At 50.1% G+C, this 21,838-nt stretch overlaps 1 protein-coding gene across 1 annotated transcript in view; it reads left to right on the top strand.

Annotated features, from left to right (window-relative positions):
* Positions 1–21,838, top strand: part of CACNA1B (calcium voltage-gated channel subunit alpha1 B) — a 324,587-nt gene that overhangs the window by 132,449 nt on the left and 170,300 nt on the right. The window contains exon 7 of the mRNA XM_062011331.1: positions 17,678–17,781. Coding sequence (XP_061867315.1) covers positions 17,678–17,781 — 104 coding nt within the window. The remainder of the gene's footprint in view (positions 1–17,677; positions 17,782–21,838) is intronic.

Here is a 21,838-nt window from a genome sequence, read left to right on the forward strand (position 1 = left end):
CTTGACAACATTACAGCATCGAGGGTACAAGCAGCTCTCTTGTATGCTTAACAATTGCTTTCCTACTCAGGATGAAAAAGGCAGCTGCATGCTTTCAGCAGTGTGCTGAAGCCAGGACTGCTCCATCTGTGGTTGGAGTGGAAGAGAATGACACAATGCTTCTGAGAAAGCCAGAAGTGCAGACTCTGTCTCCTACGGCAGCCCCCAATACCTGCGGCTGTGTTCTCTGGCAGAAGGGGCTGGCTGCCTGTGGGCTCTGGGAGAAGGTCCTTCTCTTTAATCTAGGGACCATGTGCCCTGGGGTACAGGAGAGGACCAAAGGCAGGCTGCTGTAATGGCTATGATGTTGCTGTAGCCTTGTGTCAGGGTGACTTGGTGGTGGGACAAGCAGCGATGCTCAGCGTGTGGAAACTCACTCAGGAGCTCAGGGGGTGCTGGGCTTAGGGAGCTCCACAGATGGGTGCTGTCAGGGCTGTTTGCTGTGCTGTGGCAGCAGCAGAGAATCATAGAATCATTGAATTGTTTTGGTTTGAAAAGCCCTGGAAGCTGCTGCAGCCCCAGCCCTGCCCTCACCCTGCCCAGCCCAGCACTGACCCACGGCCTCAGCACCTCAGCCCCATGGCTCTGGGATCCCTCCAGGACTGGGCACTGCCCCAGCTCCCTGGGCAGCCTGGCACAGGGCTGACACCCCTCTCAGGGAAACAGTTCTGCCTCAGCTCCAGCCTCAACCTCCCCTGGGGCAACTCCAGCCCATTTCCTTGTGTCCTGGGGAGCAGAGCCCGACCCCCAGCTCCCTGCAGCCTCCTGTCAGGGAGAGTCAGAGAGTGCTGCTGGCTGCCCTCAGCTGTGAGGAAGCTCAGTCTGGGCAAGCAGGAGATATTACAGTTCCCAAAAGTCTACCCAAGTGCAGTAAGAACACCTTTGGGAAGGGCACAAAGGGGCCTGATTGCTGCTAATTGAGAATCACAGAATCACTTTGGTTGGCAAAGCCCTGAAGCTGCTGCAGCCCCAGCCCTGCCCTCACCCTGCCCAGCCCAGCACTGACCCACGGCCTCAGCACCTCAGCCCCACGGCTTTGGGATCCCTCCAGGGCTGGGCACTGCCCCAGCTCCCTGGGCAGCCTGGCACAGGGCTGACACCCCTCTCAGGGAAACAATTCTGCCCCAGCTCCAGCCTCAACCTCCCCTGGGGCAACGTGAGCCCATTTTGTCATGTCCTGTCACTTGTTATGTGAGAGAAGGGACCAACCTTGACCACAGCCTGTGTACAAGGGGACAATCACTCCCTTTAAAGTCACCTCCCTAAAGAAGTGACTGAGAAGACAGGGGTAGTGGTCATGTGGGGTCAGTCTGTTGGTGTAGGTCATGAGGATGTCACAAGGTGCAAGTGGAAGGTGCTCTGTCACTGTGCTGCTTGGCCTTCAGGATCAGCACTGGTGATGTTCCAGCCGACTTCCTTCATTTTACAGAGCCATAGAGTGGTTTGGGTTGGAAGGAGCCTTTAGAAATCAGCTAATCCAACATCTCTGCACTGAGCAGGGACATCTTCAGCTCCATCAGGATGCTCAGAGCCCTGTCCAACCAGACTTTGAATGTTTCCAGGGTTGGGGCATCTGCAACCTCTCTGGGCAACTGGGGTTATTTTCCTCCAGCTGGTAAAATTCCCACCACAGAGACTTTCAAACAGGTTGGGTTTTTTAATCCAGATTCTTTTCTTCCCCCAGCAAACATAATGGAATGTGTGTCAAACTCCAGCAAAGGCTCTGCAAATCCCTTGCAGGATGAAAATTGCCTAGTAACTGTGAGAAGCAGGATGAGTGCTCATGAAACAGGAGGAACTCAGATCAAAGTCACCTTCCCTAGTGTTCAGTCATACACAAGTGAGAGAGTTCATCTCCATGGGTTTGTGGCCACATCTGAGCTCAGGGTACAACCCAGAGCAGCTGGAGACATTGCAGTGGCTGTTGTGGTGGAAGCACCAGTTGTCATTTAGCTGGATTAGATGTATTTGCTCTGTTGTGAACAGAGGAGCAGGTAGCTTGGGAGCAGCTATCCCGTGCAGAGCTTGTAGAGCTGTGGCAATGCTGGTAGAAGCTTTGAGCTCACTGGCCAGAGCTCAGCTCCTTGCATGGGGAGTAATTGCACAGACTGATTGAAGTGTGGTTAAACCTTCCAGGAGTGGAGGCCAGTGCTTGCACACTTGCTCCTGATGGCATGAGAGGAAGCCAAGAGAGGAAAGTGGATAGTGCATGGACTTTTAGACCAGGTGTTTCCAGGTGTAATTTGAAGCATTTGATGCTGTGTTTTAATAGCAATGGAGTCACTTGTTCAACAATGAAAAAGCTGGGTGTGTCTGCATTTGTTGGGGCTGTTTATTAGCATGATCCCTGGCAAAACCTCTTGTTTGAGGGCTGTGTCCCTCCTAGGGAAGGCTCTTGGAAAACAGAGAAGAGAAGCTCAGGGCCAGGCTCTTGGGTTTGTATGGAGGGTTTTTGGTAACAGGGGAGGGGCTGCACTGATGGCCCCTGAAAGAAGTTGCTGGAAACTTCTCCCAGCTGCAAGTCAGAGCCCAGCTCCATGTCAGAGCTCCCCCAAGGCCAGGCCAGTCAGGCACCTCTGCCATCACTCTTTCAGGAGGGAAGTCTGCAGTGGGGGGAGTGGGATGGGAGGAGGGGACCATGCAGGCCCCGAGGTCAGTGAGGGGAGAGGGGAGCAGTGCCAGAGCAGAGACCCCCTACACTCCTCAGTTCTATTTCAAATGTCATCATAAAACCTCAGGAAACATCTTTATATGGAGCTGAGGGGATCCTGACCAATTTTTGGGGTGTTTTTGTCTGAAACAGGTGATAAAATTGCTTTGGCCACCTGGCCTGAGAAGTAGGGTTTGCACTGGCAAATAACTGTTGCCATGCTCTGCAGCTGGTGTGACTGAGCTCTCAGCTCCAGCTCCACATAGCTCTGGAGCTGTAGGTGGATCTGCAAAGGTATTTTCTACTTCTAATTAACTGGAGGGGAAGCTGTTCTGCTGGAGGCAGTCTCAGAAGACAAAAAGAGAAGGTGGCCTAAGCAGATCAATACTGTGCTCAATCCCAATCCTCTGCTGATGATGCATGTAATAGGCTTTCCTTATCATTTGATACAATGGAACCCAGACTGGAATCATTTAAACAGTTTCCTGCTATTGAAAATGTCTTGTGATGTGAAAATGTCTTGTGATGAGGGAAAATCGGGAAGATCTAGGTCTACATTTAAGATGTCAAGGAAAGCTGAGCTGATCTAGGTGGGAGCTGCTTCTGCAAGAGCTTGGACTGGATGATCTCTAAAGGTCCCTTCCAACCCCCACCATTCTCTGATTCTCTGATTTATTCATGGGACTGTCATTATCTACAACAATTTTGGGCATTGACCTGCAATTTCCTATGTTCAAAGTCAAAAAGTGACTGAGTATAGGATTGTTACAGTGCTCTGGGACTCAGGCCACAAGACTGGCTGTGGCTTGCTGACTGAGGGGCTGCAGGGACTGCTGAACAGGAGGAAAGTTTTACTCTGCATCTACTCACTAGACCAACAAAACTTGTGCTATAGTCTGAGTGCATCTTGATCCTTATCCATGAGCACCTAAACTGAACACAGCTCTAAACACCTGCATCAGTGTGTGTATTTCTCCCTCCTTATGACATTCAGGGACAGCACTGGCTCTTCAATGAGAGGTAACCTGGTTGGACTGCATGATCTCTACAGGTCCCTTTCAACCCCTACCTTCTATGATAACAAGGGGGTCCTGCTTCTGCAGGGGGGTTGGACTAGATGATCTCTTGTCATGGTTTGACATGACAGCCTTTTCTGGTATGGGGGAAGGGGCTGCAAAGATGGCTCCTGCAAGAAGTTGCTCACAACTCTCCCCAGCTCAGAAAAGGCTCACTTCTGGGGCTGAGCCAATTAGACGCCTCCACGATCACTTTTTAAGAAGAAGCTGGAAGGGGAGGTGTCTTCCTCCATCTTCTTTCTTTCTTCTGCCCCTTTTTCTCTTCTTCTGGCTGCTGGTGGTGCAAGGAGTAGGAACGGTGAGAGAAACAACCATGCGGACTCCAAGGTCAGTGATGAAAGGGAGGAGGTGTGCTGCAGCAGAGACTCCCCTGCATTCTATGGAGAGACCTGGTGAAGCTGAGATTTATTTTCATTTCTTTAAAGACCCCACATCAGCAGTAGAGACTCATTTTGATAATGAGCCCGCATCAGGGGCAGAGACTCATTTTGCTAAAGCTGACCCCGGACCAGGGGCAGCGATTCACTTCATTAAAGGCCCCGAGCCAGGGACAGTGATTTTGGCCGGAGGAGGCCTTGTCCCGAAGGAGGGGCCCTTTATCACTATGGCCGGAGCAGGCCCTGTCCCGAGGAAGGGACCCAATATCCACAGCTGCAACTGTGGGGGGGAACCCACGACAAAGCAGCTCATTAAACTTATGCCCAGAAGAGGCCTTGTCCCGAGAGAGGGACCCTGCAAGTGCAGAAACTGCAACCGCGGTGAAGAATCCACGCCAGAGATATTCACCAAGGACTGTGTCCCGTGTGAGGGAACCTGTATCGGCAGAAGCCACAGCTGCTGGGAACAACCCATACCAGAGAAGTTTGTTAAGGACTGTGTTCCGGGGGAGGAACCCCGTGTTGGAGCAGGGGAAGAATGCCAGGAGTCATCCTCATCTGAGAAGACTGAAGCGGCAGAGCCCATCTGTGAGAGACTGACCACATCCCCCACTCCCTGCCCCCCTGAGCCGTTGGGGGGGGAGGAGGTAGAGATATCGGGAGCAGTGAGCTGGGCCCGGGAAGAAAGGAGGGATGGGGGAGGGAGATCTTAAAGTGCTGCTTGTAATTTTCTCATCATCCTACTCCCTTTTTGCTTTTATTCCATTCTGTTTCTTGTAGAATAAACTTTCCTACTTTCCTCTCTAAGTCGAGTACTGGAGTCTGTTTTGCCCAGAACCATAATTGGCAGTGAGCCCTCCCTGCCCTTGTCTCAATCCACAACAATCTTGCTTATCTTTTTACTCCCATTTCGCTGGGTCCTCCGCCATCTTAACGAGGGTGGGGGTGAATGGGGGCATCGAGCGAGAGACTGTCGTGGTGCTGTTGTGCTAGCTGGGCCAAACCACAACATCTCTAAAGGTCCCTTCCAACCTCAACCATTCTGTGATTCTATGATTCTATGATAACAGGTACCTGAAGCCTTGTTGCCTTTGCAGAATAAGGAAAAACAAGAGCATTGAATTTGTTCTGAGTGTAACTTGACTTACACATGAACCTTCTCAAGCAATGAACATGGAAAGCACTCTTGCTTTCCAAGAATTTCAAACACTGCCTGTTTTTCATGGAGCAACCCCTTCTTCACAGCTCAACCCCAACAGCCTCTGTGCTAACCTCATGTAGGGGTCTGGCAGTGCTCTCACCCCTTCTCAGACACCAGCTTGGTTGCATGCTCAGAGGAAAAAACTTGTAACATAGCTCTGTGAGACACTTGTGCTGGTTTGAATTGTAGAGTGTCTTGGAGTTTTGCTGGATGAATTGGCTGTCCCCTTGCATCTCACATTTAGGTGAAACCACTTGATTTACTTGGTCTAGATAGCTATTTGGCTTTTAGATGGCTTTTAGATTTATGCTGAGTGTTGAATACAGGTAGAGAAGGTTTCACAGAATCTGAAGGGCTGGAAGGGACCTGCAAAGCTCATCCAGTGCAACCCCCTGCCAGAGCAGCACCACCTAGAGCAGGGCACACAGGGACTCATCCAGCTGGGTTGGAATGTCTCCAGAGAAGGAGCCTCCACAGCCCATCTGGGCAGCCCCTGCCAGTGCTCTGGCACCCTCAAAAGGTGTGTTCTTTGATAGGTATTGTTTTGGACAGCTTTGAGACACATGTGTATGGCTTGGAGTGGATGTCCCCACAGCACTGCTCAGTGACCTGTGGGTTGAGCACTGTGGTCACCAGCAAAGAAGTGCCTTGGTCCACTGTCACAAATAAAGATTCCTACCCCAACAGAGGCTTGGGGGTTGCAGGAAGCTTTGAGATGCATTTGAGTACCTCTGGTTACAGCTTTGGTCTTCCTGAGCTCTGTTCATCATTGTGCCATCACCTTGCTTTGTGGCCTTGCAGGAGGTGCTCATGTGTGTAAAATGCACCTTGCAGGCAGCCTCAGTGCCATATCTGCCCAGTGGGGTTGGCAGGGTGGCTGGTGTGTGGTTGCTGGGGTTATGTTTTCTCCTAAATGCCTCCACCATAGGTCTGACCTTCCTTATTGGGAACGTGCCTTACCTGTTCCAACAGGAATTGCCTAGACCAGGTTTAAGTTCATGATGGGCCCACAGCTGTTTATGAGAAAGGGGAGTTAAAGTAGTTAAAGTCCCTTGGCCAGCCTGTAATTTTTGACAGGGGAAGAGCTTTCACAGTGCCAGCAGACAGGCATGCTCATGAATAAAGCAGCTCAGTGAGTCCACCCTGGCTGGGGAAAGAATGAATTTTTTATCAAGAAATCCTGTTAGCATATTTAGCTCTTGATTTATCGCTGCCAGAAGCCTCTGGATCAACAGAACATCAGCATTTTCGCTTTTCCAGCTTCCCCAGCTCTGTAAGGCTGGAGAAAGGGAGACACAAAGGGAAGGATTTGCTTCTGTTTAAACTTGGCTGAATTCACATTATTGCTGCGTGCAATGCCTGTAGTTAAAACATGTTCATACATGGCTAGCAGTATTGTAGCAAAATGAAAATGCTGCCAGCCTCTAGGATTTTACTGAGAGTCTTCTGGTATTTGGGCTGATTTTCTGCATTTGAATGCTTTCCTCTGAAAGCCTGGCTCCTGGAGTTATATGCTTGAGAGAATTCTCTCTCCCTTCTTCACTTATTTGGAGCTTTCTAAATCTTGTAATTGGAAAGAAAAGCTAGAAAACGTGAATCCTACAGTATGAGAAACCAAAGGGCTGCTTGCTGAGGTGTATTGATTTAGTTTTCCTTTTATGTGTATGTATTTTTCCATTTGCAAGTGATGATCCTCTCTGCTCGAGGCTTCCACCCAGATTTGCTGCCCCACAGAAGCTGATGGCAGCCTTGCCCTCTTCCTTGGTGTTGTGAAGATATCTCTCGAGCTGCCTTTCCCTATATTTGTACTGCTCACTGTGTGAAAAGGATTTCTTCTCCTGGAGCAGAGGATGCACATCGTTCTGGTTTCTGATGGGTGCAGATGTGGTTCACCTTATGTTTAGAGTACCCACAGTCCATTGGGAGAGCAAAAGGCAAGGCACATACATTGCACTTGTTGCCTGAGCATTGTGTGTTTGGTGGCTGTTGCTTTGTGACCTCTGAGCACTAGGGCAGTCCCTCAGGGCAGGGGGATGAGCAGGGGCTGGATGGCAGCGGCATGGCCACGTCAGGCAGGGGGGCAGCAGCACGATGTGCATTGTCCTCTGCAGAGCACGGGCTCAGTCTGCAAAGCAGTGAGGACATCAGGCAGGGCTGCCTTGGAGCTGGGCACTGCTGCCTGCTGTGGAGGTGTGGGGCAGGCAGGGCTGCTAGAGCAGCTTCAGGACTGACTGAAGGATTTGAACAAGGTGCATTGTTATTCAGTGGTCCTGCTTTAGGTATGGGGGTGGGAGAGAAGCACCTTTCCCTGTTTTCATGGCTGGGGTGGTGTTAAAGCCAGTGGCAAGTAAGACAGTGGCTTCTGAGAATATAATAATGAATTCAGGTTAAGTTATGCTTTCAGGGTGATATTTTCTGAACTCAAACTGAGCCCTCTTGCCCTCTGCTCAGGCAGGAGCTTCTGCTGCTGTGCTTTTGTTGGCTGCTGCCTTTTGCATTCTCCTGCCCTGGACAGGCTGTTGTGCAGCTTCCACCAACAGCACCAAAGGGGTATTTTATCTTTAGCACTCCAAGCTTGTTATACATTTGTCTGGGCCCTTGGTCCAAGGGAATAAGGGCTAATGCCAGGCCTGGTATCTCACCCTTTATCCATAGCTGATGCTGCCAAGGCTTTGCAAGTCCATGGTAGAGGCTGGTTGTGTGCTGTCTTAGGCCATTGTTTGCAGGATGTGAAATGCTCCAGGTTAAATTTCAGTCCTAGTAGTGAACAGCTCTGTGTCCTGCTCCTCTAAACAGCAAGTGGCTGTGGGGTTAGATGCAAGTGACTTCCCTTTTGGTCTTTGTTTCAAAACGTCATTGGTTTTAGTGTCACGAGACTCCAGGGGTTTTCAGGTATTTCTCATCTGATGCCCACTGGGAATGGATGGTGTATGGATGGATCTGAGGAGTAACTGGGGGATTTGAGCAAGGTGAGTTGTTATTACAGCAGTGGACCAACCTCTGTCCTGATGGTAGAGTGGAATGACTCAAAGACCGTATGTGAAGACAGAGGATCTTCTCAGAAACGCTGGTTTGAGTGTACACATGCCAGGAATTTAGAGCACCTCTTCCCAGAGCCTTCAGTTGGAGGCATAAACCCAGGGCTTGGTTGCCTTTGGCTGAGGTTTGATGTGAAAAGGAGTGCAGAGGCCTGTGGCTCTCAGAATGCTTTTCTTACCCTGCTGTCCCTCAGGACGAGAGATCTCTCATCCCAAAGGGCCCCTGGAGAATGCATGAAATCTTTCCTAGTGTCCAAAACCCACTTGGGACCTAGAAAAGTACAATTATGACGTGCTTTTGGAGGAGATCAGGAGATCCTCCAGTCTCAAGTTGTTAGCTGGACCTCACATGGACATTAGTGCTTCCAGAGCTCCTGGCCATGCCCCTGCCACTCGTGGAAGCCTCCAGTTTTGGAGTTTTCCTCAGAGCACCCGTAGGCAGATAAACCCCCAAAAAGCAGCATTTAAGCTGGAGTCCAAGGTTCTCTGCAGCTGGGCTGAGGCTCTTCCATTTTAATTCACTCCCTCTACATACAAGGGCAAGTGTTCTGTGTGACCTGAAGCCACTGATCCCAGGTGGAGGGATGCTCAAGGCGGGTTTCTGAACCTGAACCCAAGCCTGTCTCACTTGTACATAGCACGTGTGGGAGTGAGGTTTGGGCTGACCACCAGTGTCATTAACCAACTCATCTTAGTTTTATCCTCCACACAGGTGAGCACAGCAGGCAGGTGCTCTGCCATCTCCCTCCTGTGGGGGTACAACCCCTGAGCTTCACTTTGGAAAGGCACCTCACTGGCAATTTAACTTTGCTCTGAAGGGTCACTCGGTGCTTCCCCATCCCTGGCTGTTGTGTCCCTGCACAGCTGAGCACCAGATGCTCTCTGCAAATGGACTGTAACATGTGAAAGTCAGTAACCAAAGTGACTGGACTGACTTTATGCCAAGATTGTATTTAACTGGAGGTGGGGGGGGGGAAAGAAAGGCCTTTCTTGAAGATTCTGGTATTTTGTATAAGTGAGCAGGGTGGGTCAGAACTGAAGAGATGGGACTTCTCTCCCTGATGTGCTGGGAAGTGTGGAAGCAGCCCTCCTTTGACTTGGCAGTTTCTGTAAAGCTGGGATCAGCCATACAAACCTCCTCAGCACAGGGCTTGTGGTGATTCTGGGTGGAAGAGGCTACACACTTTCTTCTTCTGTTTGCAGTTGACCCAAAGAGATGTAGAGGACATGACCTGCTTCTGCAGGGGGTTGGACTGGATGAGCTCTAAAGGTCCCTTCCAACCCCCACCATGCTGTGATTCCATGAAAAGGAATAAGTTTTATTAGCTTTCTGGTGGCTGAATAGATGGAAAACATTTCAGCATTCTGCTGAATGAGATGGTAGGTGTGATGTTCCCAGGGAGGTGAGGAAGATGCTGTACCTCCTCTGCTCTTCCCAGTGTCATTGATGGGGGGCTGAAGCCTCTTCACTGGCTGCTGAGCCCCTGCACTTATTCTGTAGGCTGCAATAGTTTAAGAAGTTTACACAACCCCCTCCAGTCTCTTTTTGTGGCCACCTCTGTTTAAAGTGAAATCTGAAACACAATACAAACTACTCAATGTCCTGCTAAGTTTTAGGCTTGAAACTATCTTTTTTAAGTGGGAAGACAAGTGTCTTGGGCCCAAATGTGAGAAACACACTGGCCTGTGCTCCACCAGGATGGATTTGGGGGCAGGAGTGTTTTCTCCAGGGTTTTCAGCAGAATGGGATCCAGACTTTCCACCACGGATTTTGCTTATAAATACAGTGCAAGTAATAATAAGTATCTCTTAATTAGAATAGGCAAAGCTTATGCTTAAGCTGTGCATTCAGAGACTTCAGGTGTGAGTTTGATTTGGACATGAGGCTGAGAGGTTTGGATGAAGCCTGAGTAACTCCTTCTGCATCTGTGAAAGCACTTTGCACTTTCCAGAAGTGAAGGTTGACACTTGGGATATTATGGTAGTGTGGATATTATGGGTAGCATCCCAGAGAAGTGACTGGTTTAAATGTCATTTAAACATTTTAATTGTCATTTAAACATGTCCTTAAATGTCTGTGACTGTTTTGTGACTAGAGCAGGTCATCACTGATTTCACAGATTGAACTTGGAACAGCTTTTCTCAGTAAATTTGGGTTTTCTGCCCTTACACCTCCTTGTGCAAGGTCTGTCTGATGAAGAGCTCGGGGGAGTTTCCTAGTGCCTAGAGAAAATGTGCTGGATAAGGCTCCATGTGCTCATTCTACATGATCTTAATAGTTTTGGTGGTGTTCTTTGTAATTTCTGTGTTCACCTAATCCTAAGAATAGGAGCAGATAGAAATAAATCCACCACAACCAGCGCTGCTAATTGGCAGAAGCAGCAAGGAGTGAGTTGTGAAAAGTCAGAGGAAGGGTAAATAGAGTTCATCTCTCAAAGACAGCTGAGAGGTTTCCTCAATGCAAAAGCACTTATCTAAGGGAAGATTACCCTTTAATTGCCTCAAATAAGTCAGGCTCTGCCATTGATTAGATTAAAGTGAGTCAACTCTGGGTGTACTCTACCTTTTGATTAAACACATAGTCAAGAGCTAATGGTCTGTGGTGTTCCAGCTTTGGCTGTATCCCTTCTTTATTGAGCCCCACTTTGGAAACATTTCCAAAGGATTGCATGTTAGCCTATTAATTACTTGTTTTTCACATGGATGGACAATGTGCTGAGCAAAGTGGTGGCAGAAGTTTTTCCTTGGAGAGCCAGAGCAGTCAGCTTGGGATTGCCACTGCTGTCAAGAAGAAACCCTTGTAAGCTGCAGAGTGGCTCCTTGTGCAGAGACAAAGAGAGTTGTTGTGTTGCTCCACTAGTGGAAAGTGGAATAACTCTAAGTCTAAATGGGTTTCTGGCAGCTTGAGAGTCAAAGCAATGTCTTTGCACAGCCAAGAAAGCCTAACTGGAGATCTGGTGGTACAACCAGCCCAGACCTTGTTCTGGGCTTTGTTACCCAGCTTGGTGCTGGTGCGTGGTAGGATGCTCTGTGACTTTATGCTCCTGTAGATGCTGCCATTCTGGTCTCATTTAAAGCTCCAAAGTCAACAGAAGGCCATCTATAAAGGCACTTTGTCTGCCTTTAGGTGCTGGAAGAGGAGGTCTGGTGAAGACTGCTGTACAGTTGCTCTCTTCAAGGGGTGTCTGCCACCTGTAGCAGGAGCAGCAGGGAATTTGACCTTGAGCCATGAAGCTTGGAGTGTGTTTCCTTAGTTCCAGTTGTGAGCAGGAGTGAGTTTGCATCGTGGTGACTGCACCCATGGAGGTGCAGAAGGGGGTCTGCTGTGGAGGGTCAGTCCTCCCTGGGTGGGAAATGCCTGACACCTGTCTTGCACTGACATCCCACTGGAGTGCAACTCAAAGTCATCAGGAAGTCTGTGTAACTCACATTCATTCTGGGCTTCCCACAGAGTCTCTGTTCACCTGGGGTCTGTGATGGCAGAGCTCACCTGTAGCCTCCTGTGTCACCATCACTCAGCTCTCTCTCCAGTACAGGAATAAAGGGTCTACAGGCAGAGACAGTGATGAATTTGGGAGAAAGGTGGAGAGAATGATGATGTTTTGGTCAGAAACCTGGAAATTAGGAGCTGAAATTAGATGTAGGTGTTTTTTTGCTTATGTTCAATGCAACACAAGAGTCTCCAGTCAGAGGATCCAGTCCCTGCCATACCCTACCAGGCACTTTTGTATGGCAGAGGTCTTTGTTGTTGTTCTGCCTCTTTTGTGTTGCCCAAGAGGATTTAATCAGGTTCAGCAATGTTTAATAGGTGATTTGATTAAGTTAGTTAAGCATGTGCTGTCACTGCCTGGCTTGCCTGGTCCTTGGTGTGTGCTGGATGGGGTTGTGGGCAGTGCAGAGTGGTAGCAGGGCTTTGTTTGCACCAGCCAGGGGAAGCTGTCAGCTTCAGATGGCAGATCCATCGGATCTAAGATCCAGCCCTGGGGCACAGCCGTTGTTTGGCAGTTTGCTGGCTGCTGGTCACAGTGCCTGGGTATGTGGGAATCCCCTGTGCTTCTTGCATATCAAATACAGACTTAGGAGGAGGAGGAGCGCAGGGGGATGTGGGCAGCTGTGCTGTCTGCTGAGAGGAAAGAAGTGGGCAGGATTCTGGGGATCATTGTGCAATTGACTTGCCCTGATTTGTCTGTTAATGTCTCAAAACCCAGAGATTGGCCACTCACTTGCCTGTCACCAGGCTGTGTGTAAATCACTGCATTTCACTGTGTGTTTGTTATTCTGGGATTCCAGAACCAGGATCTCATTACTGATGCAAACCATGATCATAGAATCACAGAATCATCATGGTTGGAGAAGCCCTTGAAGCTGCTGCAGTGCCAGCCCTGCCCTCACCCTGCCCAGCCCAGCACTGACCCCTCAGCACCTCAGCCCCACGGCTTTGGGATCCCTCCAGGGCTGGGCACTGCCCCAGCTCCCTGGGCAGCCTGGCACAGGGGTGACACCCCTCTCAGGGAAACAGTTCTGCCTCAGCTCCAGCCTCAACCTCCCCTGGGGCAACTCCAGCCCCTTTCCCCTTGTCCTGTCATTCACTGCTGGAGAGAAGAGCCCAACCCGCTCCTCACCCTTTCAGGTAGTTGCAGAGAGTGTTCATGTCTCCTCTCAGCTTCCTCTAGGCCAAACAACCCCAGCTGGCTCTGCTGCTCCTCATAAGGCTTGTTTGCTAGATCCTTCACCAGCTGTGTTGCCTGTTAAGTTGCTCATGGCCAAGCAGCTCTGGCAGGACCTGCACAGGCTTCCCTCTGAGGCTCCCGGGTCTACTTTTTGCAGGGGTTGCAAAGGAAGTGCTGCAGAGTGTTCCCATGCTCCTTCCCCTGCCAAACCTGCTCTTCTCCCTTTGATCAGCCTGTTTGAAGTCAGCAGTGTGTGAGACTGGGCTGTGAGGCTGGCAGGCTCCCCTGGTGATGCCCCAGCCGTGGGGAGCACCGAGCTGAATGCAGGCTGCCAGGATGGGGATGGGGATGGGGATGGGGATGGGGATGGGGAGGAGGCTGGCAGAGCCTTTGCTGACCATTTCATGGAGATGGGATGGGGCTGGCTGGGGCAGAGCTGTTTGCTGGTCTTGCAGCAGAGGGAAGCTCCAGAAGCACAAAAAGCTCATCTCAGGGCAGCCAGGCACAAGGGCTCTGCCTCCCCACATGCCCTGGGAGCATGGGCCATGGCCAGGGCTGCAAGAAAGGAAGATGAAAGGTAATATAAAAAAGGTTTTCTGGTCTCTGCAGCACATTGCAAGCAGCAGTAGGCTGCTTTCAAGTCAATTGTTTCAAAACACATCTCTAAATGAATTAATAATTAGACTCAGCTGCCATCTTGTTAACACAGCAAAGCAGTGACCTAAAAGAGACAAGAGGGAGTACTGACACTGGCCTTTCTCTGGTGTTGGACAAGTCACAAAAGGCTGGATTGTGGGAAGTGTCTTGTGCTGTGCTGGAGTACACTCCTTTCTTGTTGGCTGTGTTGGGAGCTTAGGCATTAATCTCCCTGCATGACAGAGGGCTTTTAGCTTCTGCAGTGGTTACAGATGCCAGTACTCACACACCTGCCTCTGTCGAGAGGTGGCTGTGCTGTCACTGCCTGGGGATGCTGGCAATATGCTCAGTGCTGCATGAAAGGGAGGAGAGAGCCCCTCTCAGCCCCTCAAAGCCAACTCCACAGAGAGTCAGCCTATAAAGGTTGTCCTTTGGCACCCAGCCGTGTCCTGGACACTCCCGCTGAGCAGTGGAACCAGGCTCCAGGGTGAGGTGGGGTCACATGGAAGAGGCTGGAAGGATGCTCTTGGGGATTTGGGTTAGACTTTTAGCCAAAACAAAAAGAAGAAGAAAAGGAAGGAAAAGGAAGCAGCAGCTGGGAACGGGCATAGTGGGTGCATCTTGGTACGAGTGCCAGGTCAAGGGAGGGGAAGCAGCTTGGAGCTGAGAGAAGTTAGGCAGAGGGAGCTGTGGCAGCTGGGCTTTTGGGAAGAGCACTCCAGGGGGTGGGCAAGTAGTTTGTGCTCTAGATGCCTGAGGTACAGATCTCTGAGTCTCCACTGCAACCCCAAAAGCATCCCTTAGACATCCTGCACCTGTGTCCTGCTGTGCAGCACCTTGCCTGTGGGAGTCTTATGCTGTTAACAGGGCATGAGCAGTTTGATGGCTGGGGCAGCCTTGGAGCAAGGCTTCAGCTCGGTGTGGGCACTGCTCAGTGTAGTGGCTGTTACTAGAGTGGATTCCTCAGCTCCTGAGTAGCGAGGGAGCCTCCTGTAAGCCCTTGCTGTATTTGGATGTAATAATGGCACATCCTGACAAGTATTTCATTTCTCCTTCCCTCTTGGGTTAGACCTGTGGTTGGGATCAAGTAGCCCTGACAGTCAGCCATGTGTTACACCAGTGAAACGTTTGAGCTGCAACATAAAAATTGATTTGATCTCTTGGCTGATCCAGCTTAATGAGCAAAGCTGGAGCTGGGCCACAGCCCAAGCCCCAGTGGCTCTGTGGATGGAGGGCTCCTGCCACTGCTCAGCGCAGACAGAGGTGCCTGCAGGGCTCTGGGGGCTTTCCTTGGGGGAGAGGAGTTTGATTTTCCTGGCAGCACACAGATTGGATTCATTAAAGCATCTCACCATGGCAGAGCTGATGCCATAAACTGTGATTGTGTTCACTCCTGCTGGGGAGCACTGGGAAAGATGTTGCACATCCATGAAGGCTCTGCCTTCCCAGGAGACCTTCTCTGGTGACCTTCTTCTCTGGTGTTTTGCCCTCTAGTTTGTGTTGGATCCCTGTATGTGAGGCAGAGCAAAGAGAGCAAGTCCCTGCCCTGCCCTGAGCATAAGGTAGTGGAGCAAACACTCAGAGGAAGGTGGTTAATTAGTCGTCTTTCAGCACATTTCATTTTTAAGGGCTTTGATCATGGCATGGGCTTGTGGATCTGCTGCCAAGTTTGGGCTTCCAATGAATAAATAAATGATAAACGATCATTTGGCAGCAGTGAACCTGCTGCACTCCCTTTGCATGTTCACATGGATTCCCTCCTCCCATCTGTTCCCTTCCTGGGGGCTGCTTCCCCCCAGCCCCTGCCCTGCCTGCTGCCAGCCCTGCATGGGACGTGCCTGCTCCAGCCACAGACAGGAGGGGCATCACCTTGGTTGAAGAAATGAGAACTGAAGAACAGCCTCTAAATGTGAAAACATGGGGATTGATCAGGCAAACCCAGGAGAGCAGGTGGGGCTGTGCCAGGCACTTCCCATGTGCTGGGGATGGAACACTGAGTGTCCTTTGCTCCGCACCCATCTGTAGCAACGTGATGCAGGAGGGAAGGGAAGGGCTAAAAGGAATGGAGAGGCAAAACAGTGAAGGAAGAAGTGATGCCCCTGGAGTGGGATAGCCAAAGGCATTAAAAACCCCTAATGAGAGACACAGAGCTTTCCCTGTCGCTCTGCTCTGATTTTCCCGGGCTGGTTTCTCTGCAGATTCATTTGTCTGTCACACGCTGGTTGTGCCTTTAGCAGGGGTTTGTGGTGAGGTTCCTTAGTCCCTGTTGCTCTTGGGTGACTCACTGATCAACTGACAGAGATATTTCTGAAGGTGTTTGCTATTTGGAGAGATGCTTGTCATGTGTTTGGTCCAGAGCACGTTCCTTGAGGGACAATTTGTGCCAATAGTAAAAACATCTCAGAAGGTGTTTACTTGCATCACAGCATCACAGAGTCTCAAGGGCTGGAAGGGACCTGCAAAGCTCATCCAGTGCAGCCCCCCTGCCAGAGCAGCAGCACCTAGAGCAGGGCACACAGGGACTCATCCAGCTGGGTTGGGATGGCTCCAGAGAAGGAGCCTCCACAGCCCATCTGGGCAGCCCCTGCCAGGGCTCCCTCACCTCAACAGGGAACAAATTCTTCCTTGTGTTCCTTTGGCACCTCTTGTGTTCCAGTTTATACCCATTGCCCCTTGTCCTGTCATTGGGATCACTGAGCACAGCCTGGCTCCAGCCTCCTCACACCCACCCTTGCTGGCTTTGTAACATGACTGAGCTCACCCCTGGTTCTGTAACTGTTGTTGCCCGTAGGAGCCCTCAGCACATCGCTCACCCCCAGCACACAGTGCTTTCACCGCTTTGTTGTGCGACTCCTGCTTACACAGAGACATTTTGAGGCAGCATCGAGTGCTTGGCATGGGTGGAATGGAGCACATCTGAAACACTTCACTCTGGCAACCCTGTAAGCAAAATTCCATCTACACAGGTGATTTGGGATAGTGAGCCAAAAGCACCCCAGATAATAAGTAAAAGGCACTGACACCAGGTTTCATGCATTTTTTGGACGCTGCTGTTTGAGAGCGCTTCTCTGCAGTCTCTGCCAGAAGGTAGGAGAGCTCTGGCTTTGTGTATTTTGCTGGAGGAGGAGGAAGAGAAGTCTTTAGGTCTTTTCTTTTTACTTCCTTTTCCCCCTCCTTTACACTCAACACCAGATTCCCAAATTGCTGCATTCTTCCCTCACAAGAGAAGATGAAGAACGCTGCACTTTTCCTGGCACTTGGCTTCAGCAAATGCCCATGTGGCATTTTACTTCTCAGCAGTTCCTTTAAAGAGCTCCCTTGTGGCTGATGAATGCAGAAACTTTGTCATAAACTAAACCACCCTCCCCTCCCCTTAATCTAGACTGCTGCTTACTCAGGGAGCCTCAGACAGGTTTTTGATGACAGGAGCCCAAAGTGCTGAGTAAGCAGATGTGGAAGTGCAGTCGCTGGGAAGATGCCTCGTTTTCTTGCAGACTTCTTGTCTTGTGCTCTGTGTGTGTGCACTGATTCTGGGCATGGTGCCACGCTCTGCCTTAATTGCAGCACGGATTAAGGGAAGGCTGTGGTTCCCTCCCATTGTCCTGTGCCTCAGTTCAGATGTAGATAGCACCCTGATGCTCAGCACATGGGAGGGTTGGCTGGGGAGGAAGGAGGCTGGTGCACAGAACCTCCACAGGGGCAGGTCACTCAGAAGTGTGTCTTGGCCCTGCAGCAGGGTCAGCCTGGAGCTGTGGAATGAGATGGATCTTCTCATGGGAGCTGATGACAAGTTGTGGTGTGGATGGTGGGTCAGTCAGCTTGGTTCATCAGCTCTTTTGCTGCCATTTCAGCTGGTGAAGATAACAGAACTGAGCCACTGCCCAATGGAAGTCTGACAGAGTCTCCTCTGCCCTGCAGTTTCTCTGTAGTATTTTGTTTCTGAGACAAGTTAATACTTGTTTTTCTCTCTCCCTTTTTCTTTGTTTCCAGACAAATGATGCTGCAGGAAATACCTGGAACTGGCTTTACTTCATCCCTCTCATCATCATTGGCTCCTTCTTCATGCTCAACTTGGTGCTGGGCGTCTTATCAGGGTAAGACACTGTGGATTTGTTTGTCTTCACCTGGATATGAGAAAGGAAGATGTGTTGGCTTTAGCACTGTGGGAGGATGTAGGTGAAAAAGAGAAGATGAGTGATGCATCACATTGTCCCCCCTCACACATTTCCTGCTCTGCCCTTTCCTTGCAGTGAGGTATTTCTGGAGGACTGTTGAGCTGGGGAGTAGGCTGATGAAAAGCCATTAATTGAGATGATTCTGAATCCAGACCCAAGAGTTAAGTCAGTTCCCTGTAATCACACTGACTTGGGCCTGTGCAGCCAACACTTACTCCTGCATCACCTGGAAACCCATCAGGAGCCCACTGATGCCAGTATGGAGCCCACTGATGCCACTTCAGTGCTGGAGCTGGGCATCACAGTGTAACTTCTGCATTTGATGTCACTTTGCAACATGGAGAAAGGGGAAGCTCAAAAACAAAAGGACAATTCAAAGATGTCAGGGTGTTGTTTCATTTTGTTGCTGGGATTTGTTGTTGTGGTGGGTCTTGGGGTGTTTTTTTAACTTGAATTTGGGTTTTTTGTTCCGTTGTTTTAAATCTTTAGCTGTTTAACCCAGTGTGTGGATTTTTGAGGACTCAGTGGGCTCTTGATGTTCAAACCCTGGGGGTCAGCCAAGGATTTGGTGTTTGTTGCATATGAGGTTTGGGTTTGGGCCACTGTAGAGACCAAGCTGCCAAGTTTGAGGCGTAGCTGGAACATCCCTGTGTCTGTGAAACTTTGATCTGGAATCAACAACCTGAATCATCTTAATGGTTTGCAAGCCCTTAGACTTTGGCATCTCATTTTGCACAGAGTTTCTTCTTCATCTATCCAGGTGATCTGGATTTTGCAGATCTATAAAGATCTAGATTTGTTTCTGGCTCTTGGCAGCACGGGAGGAGAGGAAAGAGTTCATGCTGCTGAGTGGTAAAAGCCCTTCAGGGGCTGCACCTTTGCTCTTTCTCTGTAAGTTACTATAGAAAGGAAAAATGTTTTCCCAAGAGCAGATTTCTGCTCACTGGTATTATTTTGTTAGGGATCCTGGTCTTCAAAGCAGGTGCTGGAGCAGGAGCAGGGAAGCAGCAGTGAGGTTGCGCTGGTCTTAGAGCAGGTGACAGGGGAGGCTGTGTCCTGCACTTTGCTGCTCCTTCAGTCCAGGAATAATGGTCCATGATGAAAAGCCACCCAAAGCCATTCCTGGGCCATGCTGTTGTGTCAGAGGCTTCCTGCCCATGCTGTCTGACGCCTGCTTTAACGCAGCCAGGGCTGAGTGTGGCTCGTTAGCGAGTTCATTTTCCTCGTTTCACAGTGGGCTCAGCCCACAGTGCCTCAAATTGTGATGAAAAAACACCTTGGAAGCCTGCAGGTTCCTGGTCCTTTGTGCTGGATTCCAATGTGTTTGGAGACCAAAAGATGGAGAGCTCTGTCTCGCTCTCCTGGAACAGCCTCATTGCTTGGGGCAAAGACAACTCTTATGTCTCTGTCTTCTGCTAAAGATGCAGCTCTGTGCATGAGGTTTCCCTTTGTTAGTGGTAAGGACAACAGTATCTTAGAACCATAGAATTATTATGGTTGGAAAACACCTTTAAGATCACCAAGTCCATCTTTTTCACAGGGGGAAGATTTTAAGTGGTGTTTTGTGTAGTGGTTTGACGTCCTGGGGAGAGGCTGAAGTGGGTAAACATCACAGCACAGGGGCTGCCCACCCTGCTCAGCAGCCTGCTGTGGCCCTGCACAAAGCCTGAGTTGCAGCAGGTCTGCTGTGGCTGGGAGTGTGCCATGAAGCCCAAGACCAGGAGAAGGACTACGTGATGCTCCACCTCAGCTCCCTGCTGTCATGTAGGGAAGTGAATGGAGCATCTTCCTTGTGAGGAAAGGCTGTGCGACCTGGGGCTGTTCAGCCTGGAGAAGAGGCTGAGGGGGGAATCTCGTTAATAGTCACAAATATCTCAATGGTTGGTGTCAGGAGCTTGGGGCAGCACTTTTTTTCTGTTGTACCCAGTGACAGGGGTGATGGGATGAAGCTGGAACACAAATTATGTTCCATTTAAACATAAGCAAAGACTGTTTCAGTGCTGAGCTGAGGGAGCCCTGGCCCAGGCTGTCCAGGGAGGGTGTGGGGGCTGCTCAGCAGGTTTCCAGCCCCACTTGGACACGTTCCTGTGCCCCTGAGCCAGGGGAACCTGCTTTAGCAGGGGCTGGGGCTGGGGCTGGATGAGCTCTGCAGGGCCCTTCCAGCCCCACCATGCTGGGATTCTGTGAGTCACTTGCTGCTTACTTTCAAGATCTGTGCACCTCATAGCCTTTAATACAATCCTTGCTGTATCCTGGGGGTGACACAGTGCTCTGCTCTTCCAGACGCTGCAGAGAAGGAACAGAGGGGATGCAGTGCCCCCAGGAGACAATAGCAAAGCTGAGTTTAGGTCACTGGTTTCCTAGGCTCATGTGCTATGCTTGTTACTGTCCTCTTTCACAAAAACCCTGTTGGTCAGGTTGGATTTGGTTTTCTAGTGCTTTACCACGTACATCATCAGCATTAGGGGGTTAAGCTTCAACATGCCATTGCCTGTACCTTGGAAAGCCACTCTAGTGGTAAAAAGCTACTCAGGTAGGGTATTTTCATTGCTGTTAGTTTGGAGCTGTTTCCTCTCATTGATGTTCTTAGTGGGCAATAAGGAAGCTACAAATTCCTGAAGTGGGTATGCAGAGCCCATCACAGACCGTGGCAACACAGATGATCTGAAAGGGCAGCGAGTTGTGGAGCTTCCTCCTGACACTGAACTGTACAGAGATTTGCCATAACTCTGAATGGCATTTTGTGCCTTCCTGGAGTTATTTGTGAACCCATGTCAGCAGTGACAGATGCCTCACCTGAGTGGGCTGGCTCCTGCCTTGGTCTGTGAGCAGTGTGGATAGATGACCTGGTTAGCATCCTGAGTCTCATCTGCTGGCAAAATGGGGAAGTGTTTGCATTGCAAGTGCTTCAGAAGATGATACCTGCTTTTAAACAGCCTCTCAGTTCTGCTGGTTCTTCTGGAGTCATGCTGAAAGTGAGGACAGGGAAGTGACAGGGACATGTGGCATCTTTTAGCTGTTGGTAAAATCTTAATGTAAAAATAACCCACGATCTTGGGCCACAGGTAATGTGAGAAACCCCCTCAATACCTGGGTAAAGGTGTCATTAGAAGCATGTTGACTCTGTAATTCAGGTTAAATGAGACTCTGCCTGCTGTACAGTGTGTCCTCCTCATGTGTGCTGATCAAAGCACTGCCAGTGCTCTTGTAATTGGTTAATATTTAACTACCCTCCCTGAATGGTGTGCTCTGCTTTCTGTTCCTTTCTTCTCCCTGATTCAGGCACTGAGGGACAACTGGCAAAGCTCAGCTCTGCTCATGCTGCCAAGTGTCCAGATTCCCCAGTGGTCCTGGGACGTGGGGCTTGGAGTTATTGCAAACACCTCTCTGGTGGTGCAGTAGGGTGTTGGGCTCTCCTGTGTCTTTACACAAGATGCAGTGGATGCTGAGCCCTACCTGCTGGCAGCAGTGCTAAAGGTGGAGCTCTGCCTGGGGAGGTTGGTGGCAGCTCTCCCTTGCCAGGTTGCCCATCACAAGCAAACACAGACTGTGCTGTGCTCTAGCTGTGAGTGTGGTAGAATTTAGAGTGTTCCTAGAGTGCTGCAGTGGCCATGGGCACACAGCTGAACTGCAACTGAAACAGCTCATGAAACCCAGGAACTGCTTTTGCCTGTTTACAGAAGACACAAGGCTCTCTAGCATCTCTAGCTCTCTCAGCATCTGTTCCCTGTGGAGAAATGGGGATGCAGGTTTGTGTCCCTTGTTGGGGATCTTCCTCTCCACTCCCCACAATATGTTGCCCCTGCTTTTGGTTTCCCCTCTCTGGTGCTTGACCCCTCTGTGAGCTGATAGAAGTCAACAGCCCTGCAGAAACCAACAGTTTCTTTTCTTCCAGAGGAGCCATTATGGAGCACCATAGCTGATTCAAGAGAAGATCCTGACTGTGTAGGGCCAGGAGAGCAGAAGTAGGGGAGAG

The sequence above is a fragment of the Colius striatus genome, chromosome 19 (genome assembly GCF_028858725.1).
Source record: "Colius striatus isolate bColStr4 chromosome 19, bColStr4.1.hap1, whole genome shotgun sequence".
NCBI lineage: Eukaryota > Metazoa > Chordata > Aves > Coliiformes > Coliidae > Colius > Colius striatus.